Raw genomic sequence first — 15,901 nt, forward strand, 5'->3', positions numbered from 1 at the left:
TGATACCGACTTCTTGAAAATAGGCAAACACTATCTGAGCTGTATGCGGGCGGGCATTGTCTTGCATAAAAACGATAACGATGTTTTCGGGATTCAGGATTTCAAACACAAACACACATATCAGTATATTCCTAAATTAACGTATTAGACGTAACGTATTAACGTATATTAGAGTAAACCTAATATATAAAATTCTCGTTTCACGGTGTTTGTAGTTAAACCCCTCCGAAACGGCTTGACCGATTCTCATGAAATTTTGTGTGCATATTGGGTAGGTCTGAGAATCGAACAAAATCTATTTTTCATCCCCCTTAATGTTAAGGGTAGTCCACCCCTATATATTTTTTTATTTTCAGATTAATTATTTTATTTTTATTTTATTATGATTTGGCGTTGAAAAATAAATCCCTAAATTTTCACCCTTCTACAACCAACCCCTATTTTCAAATAGGGTTTTGCGGCAAGACAACGTTTGTCGAATTAGCTAGTCTCACAATACTCCTCTGAAACGGCTGGACCGATTTTTATGAAATTTTGTGTGCATATCGGGTAGGTGTGAGTATCGACCAACATAATATATTTTTCATGACCCTAAATTATAAGGGAGGGGGGGGGGATCAAGGGCCTTAATAACGTATATGGCAAAACAACGTTTGCGGGGTCAGCTAGTATTTTATAAATTTAACCAACCATTTTAACCGATACGATAACTTACAATATTTGATAAACATCTTATTTTATTACAGAGTTCACCTCATATTAACATAAATCCGACTACGGTTTTTCTTGGAGGGCTGATAATTGGTTTTACAAGTATCTTCGGTCCCTTGGTGTCTCAAGCATTCGACTGGAAACACGACCGTACATCACGAAGTAAATCTTATTTATTTTATTTTATATTTTAATTTTAAAACGTGTACGTTTAAGGACTAGACGACAAATCCGTTAAAACGGTGTTTACTTTTTTGACTGCTGCTCCATCCCTATAATTCTTCACCTATTCAATAAAATAACGCCTTTTTTTTATAAGTCAGTCCTACACATTATTTCGTATTTGAACAAACTAGCTAATCGAACATACACGCTAATATTTTAGATGCGTTTTTTATGCATTTACTCGTAAATACCCCTCTTCTCTTTACTTTAATCTTGGAAATGGTTTAATAATTACCACAAATACGACTTTTATATTAGTTACGCTTCTAAATTCGTAACATTCGTTACCCTAAATACTAGTGAGAAAATGAAAATATAAGATACACGGATTTTGGACATTATAAAGGACTATAACTGTACAGAAGAAAAACTGTAATCATGTTTATCAATTTTATTGACATTTACTTAGTTACAACAGATATTGATTGGTTAACAACATTTACACTCGATGACAATATTTTTTTCAATTTAGCTTAAATAAATATAACATTCATTTGTAATTTAAAAATACCAAAAATTAAGAACAGGGTGGACCACAACAAACTTTGTTCGATATCTTCTTTTTCGGCTTCAAAGATGCACAAGACCTTTTACATTTCATTTTCGGCTGTTCAACAATTCCTGCATCAGCTGGTATATATTGCGTTTCAACGTGGATAAAATTCTTGCGTTTTCTAGGAGCTAAATCAAAGCAACCAAACGGTGGTGTATACTCTATATCCCAAGTTGCATTACTTGATAAGGAACTTAAAGACTCTTCCTGGCACACGCATTCCGGTTCTTTGAACGCTGGACAGCTATCTATAACTCTGTCAATTGCTGTGAGGTCATTGCAATAAACATCCATGTAGGCACACTTACATATATCCTCTACAGCTTCGGCCAAAGCCTTTCGAATTTCAGCGTCACGCTGCTTCTTCAATTTAACCATTTTTCTTGCTTCAACTTTTGCTTGTTCTTCGGGGCTTCTCTTTTTGATAATTTTAAATATAAGTGGATCACAATCGACGTACGGATCTTCATTAGGAGCGATTTCTGTCAAGTCTTTTAATGGATTTACCTGAAAGAATAGAATAATTTCATTGCCTTAGAACTTCTAAGCCTTATTGGATTTAAAATGATCATAGCTCAAGCTAAATAACTCAATAACTGATAAATGTAAATAAAATCTACAACAAATATCAAAAAAGCTCTTGTTGTAAGATTTAAAACCAAAAAAAAGTAAAGAATTTTACAAGCTTAGTATTTGAGTTTGTTACGGTAAAATAAAAGTGATCTAACTTTATTTTATCGCAAGGACCGAGGAGGACAGAAACGTCGGACATCTAAAAAACTAAATAAGCCGTGATAATATCCGAAAAAGTTGTTTCATTATAATGAGTGAAATTCTCGTAAATTAATAATTAGAAAACAAAAAGTGATATAAATAAAAGAAAGTAACAGTTATAAAAACTTTTTAAGAGAATCTAACTTGTATAGTGAACACATCCCCCTTCCTCTGAACTTTAAGTGTTGGTTTTGGTTCCAGAGGTTCATCAGGTTCCGAATCTCCTCCACCTATAGCAGCACCAGCTGTGCGACCTTTCTTCTTCTTCTTCTTATTTTTATCTTTATCTTGACCACCGCGGGGACATTTAAACGTCATCATTTTTGCGACACTTTTTCCAATCACGCCTGGCTGCCAACCTCGTCTTGGCTTGAAAAAAACAACATATATATATATATAAATTAAAACGAACAGATGAACAGGAGAACCTATTGATTAAGTCAGCTAATTATTAAAACATTTTAAAAAAAGATTACGGTAACAAAAACAATTATAATAAAAATACCTTTAGACCTGGTACGTCTGAAGCAGTCCATAACCAACCCATTTCCGCTGGAACTGGATAACCCGGCTTTAAGAATGGGTTGCATGTCTTGTGGCCAATCGAGACACCTAAAATAAAATAAAACTTTATAAAGTAATACAATTTAAAAATATACCTTAAACCAGAGCTCATCAAATACCTGGATGGATATCGCCAAAAGTGTAATTATATTTAGAAGCGCTCTTCTTTTTTCTTTCATTCTTCTTATCATTTTCCTCATCTTCAGCCATTTTTAAATTTTAATCCTTTAACTAAAAGTAAATCACTTTAAGAGATTTGCATTATTAGACAAGAAGAGAAACGTGATTAATTTTAATCTGTCATCTCACGGACACTAAAATTAATCTTCTGACTTTTGAGTTATGTACGATATATGTATATTACTTGCAATGATGTGTAGAAGAGAGACACTCATTTTTCAAATTAAAGGCAATGTTTGGTACAAATTTCCAAGATAATAATGTAACGTAGTGGCACCAATCGTCGACACTTTAAGGAGATAGTGGACTTCTTTATAAAATTAAAGGTCATTTAGTCATCTTTAAACCAAAAGTAACAATTGAGTATGGTAAGGTATATTCTTGATATAAGAATAGGATGTAATATTTTTATTAACTATATCCGGATTAGAAAAAAATCCTAAAAATGGAAAAAGTGTATAAATCTCCAATCATCGACACCGAATCTCCAGTAATCGACAGTTACCAATTACCGACTCCCAGTTATCGACTATTACCTATAATGTGTATCTGCCAAATCGCGGCCTCCTTAGTGGGTCGTTAAAATAAAATTAACAGTTTAATAAGTATTCATCACCAATTTTTTCGGAACCATCTGTAAGAACCAATCATCGACACATTATTTCCCAATAGTCGACACTTGTCGATTACTGGTCTCTCGACTTTGTTTAGTTTACTTCAAATATCTACCAAATACGCAAAGTAAGAAGAACTACATTCGCTTGTCAAACGAAAAATGTTTTCAAAAATTATTATCGACCCGTGTCGATTATTGGTCAAAGTCAGTTTATGAAAACCAGTGATCGACACCAACATTATACTAATATCAAAATAACCTTAAACTTTCGTTAGAACAAAAATCGATCGTATAGTTCTTATAATAACCCGTGAAAAACATAAAATCCAAATATGTTAGACTACATTAGTATAATTAATAAAAAAAATGTACCCACTTCCTTAAGGATTTCACTAAGAAATGTTGTAATTTTCACCGGTACTCCAGGCGCAATCAGTTGTCACACCGTCATTTTCAAAAAAAAAAGACGGATATCGCTCAAAAGTCACTGGGAGCCAATCAAAAGTGTGCTATCTATGGTACAGTTTTGCTATATTAAGAAATCGTTTTCCTACTCTTATTTTATTGAATCAAAATATAAAGTGTCGGTTATTGGGTCTTGTCGGTCATTGGTGCCACTACGGTATAATTTATCACTCTAAAGTGTAAACATTTTCAAATATTTCAAAAATCAGAACATTAATATACTACATACGTTTAGGAATATCCAAAATTTATGTCGCTATATATTTTTTTATTAGTCTATGCACCGTTAAATTACAAATAAAAATACTAAACCAGTTGTATAAGTGTAATTAGATCTTAATATAGTACACTAGTGGGTTACAAAATAAAATATTTATAAAAGTTCTTATGTTTACTACTTTTCCTCTTTAAATTTTTCTTGGATCGCTAATTTGTGTGAGCCACAACATCCCTTACCCATAAGGGATAGTAGTCTCTGTTCTTTGTCGCAGCATCGTCTTTCAGTGTCCACGTTAAATTTATTTACACATCTAAAGTCGTGATCTTTTTCGTAATTCATGTAATCTTTTATAGCCTTCTTTATTCTTTCGTACTCTTTGGAACAACAAACTTTTCCTGCATCGCTGTAACTTGGTGGCTGAGCAGGTAAAGCAGCTGTTTTATACATTCTTGCAAAGCCATCAGGAACACAACAGGGTCTGCCTAATATCGGACAGGGTCCGAGTTTGATCGGAGGTAATCCATACGGCAAGGGTTCAGTTTCATCTTCATCATCTTCAGCTTTCTTCTTGTCTTCGTCTTCTTGCATCATCGTCACTGGACAATTATCTCTGTGTTTGTATAACGGACAGTATGCTCGATGGGCTTTTCTCGCAGCAACGTTCGCAGTTTCAGTGATACACTCGCAATCAAATGTCTTGCATGGTGGGGTTGGTTTGGGTGGATTACATTTACAATCTTTATCTTCAGCAATTTCAACACAATCAAAAACTGCAATTTTTCTTTTTGATTCTTTCGTATCAACGTTATAAACAAAAGGTTGGTGAGAGGATACGTTACTTTCTGGAATAGTCTTCTTCGGTGGACGGTTCGATACTTCGGCTGTATCGAAATTTTCTTCTTGAGTCCATGTACATCCACGTCGACCACAACTACACCCAGCTCTTGTGCTCGAAGGTTCATTTGCAATTGTTTTATAATAGCAACTTTGTTCAAGATTTTCCACGATAAACTGTTTCCCATATACGGATTCATTAAAGTTTGGAATGTTAGTTACGCTATAGACACATGCAACTACGGTTTTACTAGATTTAGGTGTCGCACCAGTACCAAATAATTTCTTTTTTCGATCTTCGCAAGTTTCTCCCACTTGTGTTATACCACCACACCCAGAACATTCAGCTTTACTTTGTTTACCTTCCCTCTCTAGCTTTTCAGGACATTCTTCCCGATGCCAACGATCATCTTTACAGTCACATGTACCACAAATCTTTCTTGTGACATCACCTTTTGTTTCTGTTACTTTACCTTCTGCTTCTCGTTTATACGTTTCTAAGTTTCTGATATATGTCTTTACTTTATGTGCTAATGGACAGTTTGTATTCCCACATGGTCCTGTAATATCACCCATTCTGATCTTATCAATAGGGTATGATTTTTTAGATTCCGCCTCTTCAAAATCATGCTTACAACTAAAGTCAGCGTCTTTCTGGCCAACACCACAACTTTGCAATTCTGTACATATTTCAATTTTTTGTTGAGCATTGCTTGTTAAAGTAGGGTCTTCCAATGTCGTCGTTTCATATAGACTACCCACCATGCAGAAATTAGGATCATCACCTTCTATCCTCTTACACTGAAACATGCTAGGAGCTTTATTTGTTCTAAAAACAAAACTGTCCGGATCTTTCATTAATTGTTGAAATTCTGTAATAATACTTTCACCCAAGGCACTTAATCTGAGTATGAAAGAAATTTCGCCCACTTGCTTACAGCAACATTCGGCAAATAATGGTGTATTTTGTTTTATAGTGAGTGGCTCATGGATCTTACAAGCTTCGGCAGTTTCTTTTAACATATGGAAAAATTCAGTCTCCCAATGCATAGTGCCGATCCCTACAAATATTTCGACTTCATTTTCATCATCGTTCCATATCTCTATTTCCAATGGAAACTTACTGAGTATCATGAGCACTGTGTCTGGGTAAGAAGGGAATAAATACGACTTCCCCACTCTGATTGTTCGAGACCATTTACGTCTCCCATTTTCATCGCATTCAACAATATCGTCTTTAGTATCTTCGTTTAAGGCCAACTGGCCTTCTTTTATTATAAACTCCACTTTGGGACCGAATCTTATTTTGACAATAAGTTTTTTATTTGCTCCGCTCTTTTCATCCTCTTCGGATGTGAAGATCGTTACTTTGTCTATGAATATTTCTACAAGGTACATTTGCTCCATGACCTGTTGAGTTCAATAATTTTTATAAGAACACTGAGTTTTCTTCAGCTGCTGCTACTAATCCAATCAATTTCATTTGTTTTAGAAAAATACGATGTCATTTAATAAAACGGAAACTTCCAAGCAATCGATCGGAACTTATTAATTCAATGGTAAAAACCTTTTAAACTTTCGTTATAACTACAGATTAAGAAGAAAACGGGATATGTGTCAAATTTGTCGGTAATCCTTCGCTCCTACGGTAATTCAACAGTGTGTGTTGCAGTCTTGCAACGACATGAGTACACTGAATTATCGGGAACTCAGAAGAACTATCGACAAACATAGTTAATAAGTTCATTTAAATTCTGTCATTGTTTGTATAAAATAATAAAATAAACTTACGGAAATATTCTCTCTGGCCCTGTTCCTATAAAGTCATTACGATGGACACTAAAAATTTTATTTTGTAACCCGAAAGTTAAATGTATTGCCTGACCTTTATACAACTGACATGTTATTGTTATACAACTACATTTGAAATAAGAATGTCATTAACAATCAATATTTTTATACATTTTAATTTTTAATTTACCAAAAAGGTTTTTTACTATTTATTTATTTTTAAAATATTTTAACTTGTATTATATTTTATTTATGTTTTGTATTTATTAAAACTTATTAAATTTATTACTTATAAAACGTTGAAAAATGGAAATACTATACTGTGACTTCAATCCAGAAAAAAAACTGACACAAGCCAAAAGAATGAACCGCTCACTCTTAAATCGCTCGGGGCGGATATTTGTATTCGTATATTTCTTTCCAGTTTGGATGTCTGTACTTATGGGTCTCCCCACTGTGCCTCAGAGAGCACGTTAAACCATCGGTCCCGGTTGTTATCAGAAATACCTGATTGCGATCGCTATCATAGTAGAGAACGTATCCGCCAATCCACAGTGGATCAGAGTGGTGGATTAAACTCCGATCGTTTTCCTGCAGGAGAAAGAGGCCTATGCCCAGCCTTGGGATGTTACAGGCTGAATGTTTGTTATGTTTTTTCCCTCATACTTTTACGAAATTTAGAACGAGAGCTCTTTTCAACGCCCACCATTAATTACTAAGAAAATCTGTAGCCGAAATCCAAAAACACACTCAGCACAAACAATGACCAATGTCTCAATGATCTATACAAACATTTGTCTTGTGCGGATTTCAAACCCGACTGCTAGCGCAACGACCAATAGTTGACAGTTAGGCGAACACGTATTTTTAACAGACTTCAAAAAAAGGAAAAGGTTTTTAATTCGACTGTATTTTTGACGTGAAACTTCTCTAGGTGCATGAGTGTAAAATTTTTACGGATGAAAAAACGTCAACGTTTTTCGATGGCGCTGGAACGGAAACTTAAAGTTTTAGATTTGTAAAATATAAACGAGACTTAAAAATTAGTTTGCCAAAGAAGTTTTACTTCTGACATGTTTACTTTGTAAGCACGCACTTTTTTAAGCGACTTCAAATAATTGTGTTTGCTCACAAACGAAAAAAAAAACCAACTTCAATTACATCGACGAGTAATACAACGTAGAACGACGAAAAAATAGTCAAGTAACTACGCGTTATCAAAGATTACTCAAAAAATAGTTATCAGATCTCGATAAAATTTATATGTGACCACATGATAAACATCAGCTTTCGATTAAATTAAAAATTATTAAAATCGGTACACCCAGTAAAAAGTTATTGCGGATTTTCGAGAGTTTCCCTCGATTTCTCTGGGATCCCATCATCAGATCCTGGTTTCCTTATCATGGTACCAAACTAGGGATATCCCCTTTCCAGCAAAAAAGAATTATCAAAATCGGTACATCCAGTAGAAAGTTATGCGGTATAATACAACGTAGGTCGACGAAAAAAGCGTCAAGTAAAAACGCCTTATTAGATATAACTCGAAAAGTAGTTGTTAGATCTCAAATAAATTTAAATGGGACTAAATGACACACACCACCTTTCGATTAAAAAAAAATTGTAGAAATCGGTCCACCCGGTCAAAAGTTCTGATGTAACATACATTAAAAAAAAATAAAAAAAATACAGTCGAATTGAGAACCTCCTCCTTTTTTGGAAGTCGGTTAAAAAGGAAGAGGTTACTCAATTCGTTATATATTATGTATGTTCGAACCTAACTTCGCCATTTATTAACCGATTTTGATAATTCTTTTCTTTTTTTTTTTGAAAGGAGATATCTCAAGTGTGGTACCATGATAAGGAAACCGGTATCTGATGATGGGATCCCAGAGAAATCGAGGGAAACCCTCGAAAATCGTAGTAACGACTAGTCCGTGTGTTACTTTTTTTTTTCGTCGTTTTTTTTTTGTCGTCGTCGTTCGTTACGTTGTATTACTTGTCGATGTAATTGAAGTCGGTTTTTTTTCGTTTGCGAGCACACACAATTATTCAAATTATGATGATTTACGAGTATATTCCATTTTTACATCACAAAATAACAGTAAAATGTGTAGCATATATTTTTAATAGCGCCTGGTTTCGTTCCTGCTGATGTATAATAGCACAGTTATGCATTAGCGTTGCTATTTACTTTTTCTAGGCGACTGATTTAATTTTGGAATACCCTCGTATTGTATTACGTCGCGGTTCACCTTAGGGGGTAGTTGTGTCGCGACGCGCGGGGTATGCTAGGGTATATAAGCCTCAGGGCGAGTGTTTGCGGCTCTCTTTACTCTTTGCTCTTTTTCTTTTTTGGGTTGGATTCTCTCGCCGTCTTAAGGTCTGTGTGCAATTTATTGTGGGTGAGTCATTGTAGTTTCTTATGGTTTAAGCTTTGCTTTAGTGTAAGGTGATTTTGTGTTTTGAAAAAAAAAATTAAGATTCTGTAGGATTTTTTTTTACTCTCTCTCTTGTGTCTCGTGTTAGGAGTTGTGGGTGACTCTCTAACCCAGCAAGCAATTTTTTAACACGTAGCACTGGCGCCCAGCGTAAATTCTATAATATTTAAAATTATTTGTTTGTCGGTGAATTATTTTAATTATTTTATTTTGTAGGGTATCGCATTGGCACTCAATTTTTTTTTTCTTTTTCTTATTCCTAGCAAGTGTTTTCTCTGGGTATGGAAAGGGTCTTCTTGTCCTTGTGTCTTTGTGTGTTTTGTGTTTTGTGAATTGTGTTAAATTATTACTTTTCATTTTTATTAATTAAATTTGATTTCTGTTTCGTTTAGGTTGTGTATTTATATTATTAGTATGTTTAAAATTTTAAAGTTAATATTTAAAAGTTTTTATTTGAATTTAAAAGATTTGTACGAACGTAGTCACGGTTTTTGCATTGTTAATCGTTCCTTGCTAAAAATTTTCAGTTACCTACTTTTTGTATTAATTATTTCTTGCTCAATAATTTTTGCCGTAACTAAATTTTTTTTGACTACCCTCTATTCACGAATATTTTTGCTTACTTTGTACTTTTTTATTACATTTTAACATTAATTTAAATCGAACTTTTTTTGTGCTTTTTGTTTCGTTTAAATTTTATTATTGTGCTACGATGACTCACTTAATAAAATTCGTATCCCTGCCTAAGGCTGAGTTAGAATATGAGGTGGTTGTTCGGAATGAGGAGCCAGTTGCCACGGTTTTAGCTTTACGTAAACAAATATTACAATTATCGGAATTGTTACCGTCAGAGGAGATTTTGGTCAGTCCGTTGGATATTATAACCGATTTGGGCGGTATTAGTGACACTTTGATAAAAGTGAAATCAATTATGAATTCTAATCCGAATTTTAATAGTTTATTGAGGGCAGAGAATTTGTTGGCTCATTTGTATCATAGGATTGGCAGATTGGATGAGAATGAGGTTAAGAAGAATAGGGACACTTACGATTTGTGTGTTGATCAATTTAATAATTATTGTGGGGTAGTTGATAAATTAAAATTGTCTAATAAATCTCCATTTCTTACAGTTTCTTCGTTATCATCTAGTAATCCCTTGAATGTAACGGTTCATTGTGATCATAACAGTTTAGGAGATTTAAGTAAAATTAAATTCGACGGTAAATCTTGCGTACGCTCTTTTATACGCCGGGTTACGGAACATTGTACTATTCATCGCATTGCGGATGACAAAGTTTTATCTTTTGCGTTACAGCTGTTTGTTGGCGATGCTTTAAAATGGTATAGGAGTGTGTGTGCTGGGGTTTCAGATTGGAAAGTAGTTTTAGAGTATTTGCGTAGGGACTTCGATAAACCAGATTTTGATTACAAATTATTAAGGGAAATTCAAAATAGAACTCAGGGGGTGAATGAGTCTATTGTAATTTATTTGGCTGTTATGGATGAAATGTTTAACAGATTGACTACTCCTCCTGAGGAAAAATTTAAATTAGAAATTTTATTACACAACGTTAGACCTTGTTACGCAGGGATGTTAGCGTCATCGGATATAACGTCAATTGATCAGCTTAGGAATGTGTGTCGTAATTATGAGAATGTTCAAAGTAGACTTTTAGATTTTCACGAACCACAGAATGTCTCGGATGATTTAGTTGCACCTGATTTAGCTTATAATACTGGAGTTAAAAACGTTTTTAAAAGTTCATTTAAAAAAATTAATTATTCGAATAATTTTAATAATCAGGGGTATTTTAATAAAAATAATCGTTTTAATTCTAATCGTTTTGTTCCTTCAACGCATAAATTCTCTCGTCAATTTTCGTCTCCTACTAACTCGTCTTACAATAATTCTCATACATCATTGCCGTCTCAGCGTAAACATTCTGTGCCGAGTAATAATAGCAATAGTAAAATTCAGCCGAGCATTAATTCCATCGGTGATCGCGCGTCGAATCGTACTGTTTATTGTCAACGTTGTAAATCGTTTTCTCACTCTTATGCCGATTGTTTTAAGGATCGGAATGTTGTGTTTTGTTTTGGTTGCGGTGAGCCTAATGTTAAGCGTCCCGATTGTGTTAAATGTAAATCGAAATATAATAATGGGGTTAAAGATTTAAAAAAACGAGTAAGTTGGAACCGAGTTAAAACTAGTAATAATATTAATTTTTCTAAATCTGATTGGAATTCTTGGCTTAAAACAATTTCAATTTATTTTTTATCGTATAAATTAAACTCGGTTCTGTGTAATGATAAATGTATTGAAAATAGGCCTTATCCTGTTATACATATAGATGACATTAAGTTGTCGGGTCTCTTAGACACTGGTGCGTCTATATCAATTTTGGGGGGTAATTTTTATAAGGATTTCTTACAACGAGGTTATACTCTTTTTAAAGATAATATTATTTCTGCGGTTGTGGCTAACGGGAACAAGTTGTTTTCTCGTGGTTACTTGTGTTTACCGGTTGCGTTCGAAGATCAACTTCATTTTATAAAATTTTTTGTTTTTCCGGAAATTAATTCAGATATCATTTTAGGCATTGACTTTTGGAAAATATTCAAAATTTGTCCGAAATATATTAATTCAGTTAGTTTTAAACAAGAATCTATTTTGTGTAATAATTCGGATGACGTCATTACGGGTTATGAACATTTAAATAGCGATCAGCGTTCAATTGTTGATAGCATTATTAATCAGTTTCGTTCTGTTTCTTTTGAGCGGAAAGGTTTAGGGTTGACTACCGTGGTTACTCATAGAATTGATACTGGGGATGCTGTTCCCATTAAGCAACGATATTATCGGATGTCTCCTGAGAAACAACGAATTCTTTCGGAGGAGGTTGATAAGATGCTTGAGTTGGATGTCATCGAACCCTGTCAGAGTGAGTGGAGTTCTCCGGTACTTTTGGTTCCTAAGGGAAAGGATACGGGTAGCTATCGGTTATGTTTGGATAGTCGGAAACTGAATGCGGTAACCAAAAAGGATGCATATAGTTTGCCTTATATATCAGAAATTTTAGATAATCTTAGGGATGCTCATTATTTGTCAACAATCGATTTTTGTAGTGCCTTTTTTCAAACTCAGATTCAGGAATCGGATAGGGATAAAACGGCTTTTTATATTCCGTCACGTGGTACATTCAGGTTTAAACGTATGGCGTTTGGTTTAACTAACGCACCTGCCACTCAACAGAGATTAGTAGATAAGTTGTTTGGAAACCGTTTCGGGGTTAAAGTTTGTTGTTATGTTGATGATTTAATAATTGCAACCGCGGATTTTAATGAACATGTTTCTATTTTATTACAAATATTGGAAATTTTAAAAGAATGTAATCTTACTATTAATTTTGATAAATGTCGTTTTTTAACCGACTTCCAAAAAAGGAGGAGGTTCTCAATTCGACTGTATTTTTTTTTTTTTTTTTTTTTTATGTATGTTACATCAGAACTTTTGCCCGTGTGGACCGATTTCGACAAATTTTGTTTTAATCGAAAGGTGGTGTGTGCCAATTGGTCCCATTTAAATTTATTTGAGATCTAACAACTACTTTTCGAGTTATATCTAATAATGTGTTTTTACTTGACGCTTTTTTCGTCGACCTACGTTGTATTATACCGCATAACTTTCTACTGGATGTACCGATTTTGATAATTCTTTTTTGTTGGAAAGGGGATATCCCTAGTTTAGTACTGTGATAAGGAAACTAGGATCTGATGATGGGATCCCAGAGGAATCGAGGGAAACTCTCGAAAATCCGTAATAACTTTTTACTGGGTGTACCGATTTTGATAATTTTTAATTTAATCGAAAGCTGATATTTATCATGTGGTCACATAATATAAATTTCATCGAGATCTGATAAGAACTTTTTGAGTAATCTTTAATAACGCGTAGTTGCTTGACTATTTTTTCGTCGATCTACGTTGTATTACTTGTCGATGTAATTGAAGTCGGTTTTTTTTTTCGTTTGCGAGCAAACACAATTATTTAGGAGTCAGTTGAAATATTTGGGGTATGTAATCGATAAACACGGGTTGCGTACGGACCCGGATAAGGTTTCTGCAATAGTTAATTTTCCCACTCCAACCAATGTTAAGGGTTTAAAACGTTTTTTAGGGACAGCGTCGTGGTATCGTCGTTTCATTAAGAATTTCAGTACTTTGGCGGCACCGTTAAATAAATTAACTTCTACTCGTAAGGGTGCACCTCCATTTAAATGGACGGAGGAGGCGGATTGTTCTTTTAGAAAGCTTAAGGAGTGTTTGGTCTCTGCTCCTGTTCTCAGGTGTCCTAATTATAACGAACCTTTTGAAGTTCACACGGATGCGAGTAGTTATGGGATTGGTGCGATGCTCTCTCAGACCTTTGAAGGGAAAGAACATCCTGTCGCATATATGAGTAGGTCATTTACCAAGCCGGAACAAAATTATGGTATTACGGAACGGGAAACATTGGCGGTTTTGGCAGCGGTCGAACATTGGCGTTGTTATCTCGATAATGGTAAAAAGTTTACAGTTTACACGGATCATAGTGCCCTTAAGTGGTTTTTATCATTGTCAAACCCGTCGGGTCGTTTGGCTCGGTGGAGTACTAGGTTATCAGAGTTTAACTTTGAGATTAAACATCGTAAAGGTTGTGATAATGTCATTCCTGACGCGTTGAGTCGTTCGGTTCCCGTGAGTAGTATATTTTCAATTTCAAATTATAAGGGTAATGATAAATGGTTTCTTAATATTTTCAATGCCTGCGCTAATAAGCCAGCATCGTTTCAAAATTATTGTATTAAAAATGATAAATTATTTAGATTGTCTAAAAATAAAAATTATTTAACATCGGAGTTTGATTGGAAGGAGGTGATTCCTATGGAACACCGTTCGGAAATAATTTCAATTAATCATGATGTACCCACTGCAGGTCATTTGGGTATGTTTAAAACTCTTAAAAGATTAAATTTAAAATACTTTTGGCCGAAAATGTACAAAGATGTTTTAAATTATGTCAATAATTGTTCTAAGTGTCTAGAATATAAAGCTCAAAATCATTTGACATTAGGTGTCATGGGTCGTCCTAAGAATTGTGTCCGTCCTTGGCAGGTTATTTCAATTGACATTATGGGTCCATTGCCTATTAGTAGAAAACAAAATAATTATATATTGGTTGTAACTTGTTGTTTTTCAAAATTTTGTTTAATTTTCCCTATGAAGCGCGCAACTTCCAAAGTAATAATTAAGTTAATTGAGGATAATGTTTTCTTAGTTCATGGTATTCCACAGTCGGTAATATTGGATAATGGTACGCAATTCATTAGTAATGAGTGTATCAAATTTTTTAAAAGTTATAATGTTCCTAATGTTCATTTTACTCCACGTTATACTCCACAGGTTAATCCGGTTGAGAGATATAATCGTACTATTTTAACTTGTATTGCATCCTTTGTCGATGAGGATCATAGATCGTGGGATTGGTACTTACCTCAAATTCAATTTGCAATTAACAGCGCGGTGAATGAAACTACGGGTTTCACTCCGTCCTTTTTAGTTTTCGGTAGGGAGATTGTGTCGTGTGGTTCGCATTATTTGGACTCTGATAGTATAGAAAATATGATTTTTACTCCTCGTGACTGTTATGCGGAGAACTTAGGTCAGTTGGCGAGTATTTTCGATAAAGTTCAATTTCGGTTGTATGCCGCTCATTTAAAAAATACTTCAAGTTATAATTTGCGTCGTAGGACTGCGGAATTTAATGTTGGTGATCTTGTTTATAAGAAAACTTACTTCTTGAGTGATAAAGATAAATACTTTTCTAAGAAATTAGCGCCTAAATTTATCAAATGTCGAATTGTTGGTAAAAGATCTCCTCTTGTATACGTATTACAGGATATGAATGGTAAAGATCTTGGGGTTTGGCATATTAAAGATTTGAAGTTAACAGGAAATTCTGGTAGTAAGGGTAATTGATATTGTGTTTTCTTTTTGTTTTAAATCTATATTACGTATTCCATTTTTGAGACGGGTGATGATCTCATTTTTTTTTTTTATTTTGTGCTTATACAAGTACATGACTTATGATAGTTGTGTGTTGGGTACATCTCTAATGTACTTTTGGTGTTTATTTTTGTTGAGTTATTCCACTGAGCAATAACTTAATTTGTGTGTGTTGGGTGCATCTTTAACGTATCTGCTCACTCATATTATTTTGTTTAAAGCCTTCGCCATAAGTTGTTGTTGTTGTTGTGTTACAACTTAACGCTGGAACGGGTGGCGATTCCACATATTATTTTATTCTATCGAATATATATTCGATACTAATTGTGTTATGCACATTCTAAAGCCTACATCGGGAATACGGTATTAAATATGGATTAAAAAGAAAAAAAATTGGTAAATTAAAAATTTTAAGTAGCTGCTGAGTGGTGCTCATTTATAGACCGTCACTCTGAGTGTCAGGGCGTTAATTGTCTAGGTCG

General features: G+C 34.2%; 1 protein-coding gene across 1 annotated transcript; it reads right to left on the bottom strand.

The window, feature by feature from the left end:
* Window positions 1–4,399: 4,399 nt before the first annotated feature.
* On the bottom strand, window positions 4,400–6,549 carry LOC123662340. Its single transcript, XM_045597191.1, has one exon. The coding sequence runs from the start codon at window positions 6,547–6,549 to the stop codon at window positions 4,483–4,485; it is 2,067 nt and encodes a 688-aa protein (XP_045453147.1). The 3' UTR covers window positions 4,400–4,482.
* Window positions 6,550–15,901: the final 9,352 nt, after the last annotated feature.

The sequence above is a fragment of the Melitaea cinxia genome, chromosome 18, assembly GCF_905220565.1.
Source record: "Melitaea cinxia chromosome 18, ilMelCinx1.1, whole genome shotgun sequence".
Taxonomy (NCBI): domain Eukaryota; kingdom Metazoa; phylum Arthropoda; class Insecta; order Lepidoptera; family Nymphalidae; genus Melitaea; species Melitaea cinxia.

Bases quoted from the DNA above. Each gene is read 5' to 3' on its own strand.
- LOC123662340 (XM_045597191.1), bottom strand. From the start codon at position 6,549: ATGGAGCAAATGTACCTTGTAGAAATATTCATAGACAAAGTAACGATC.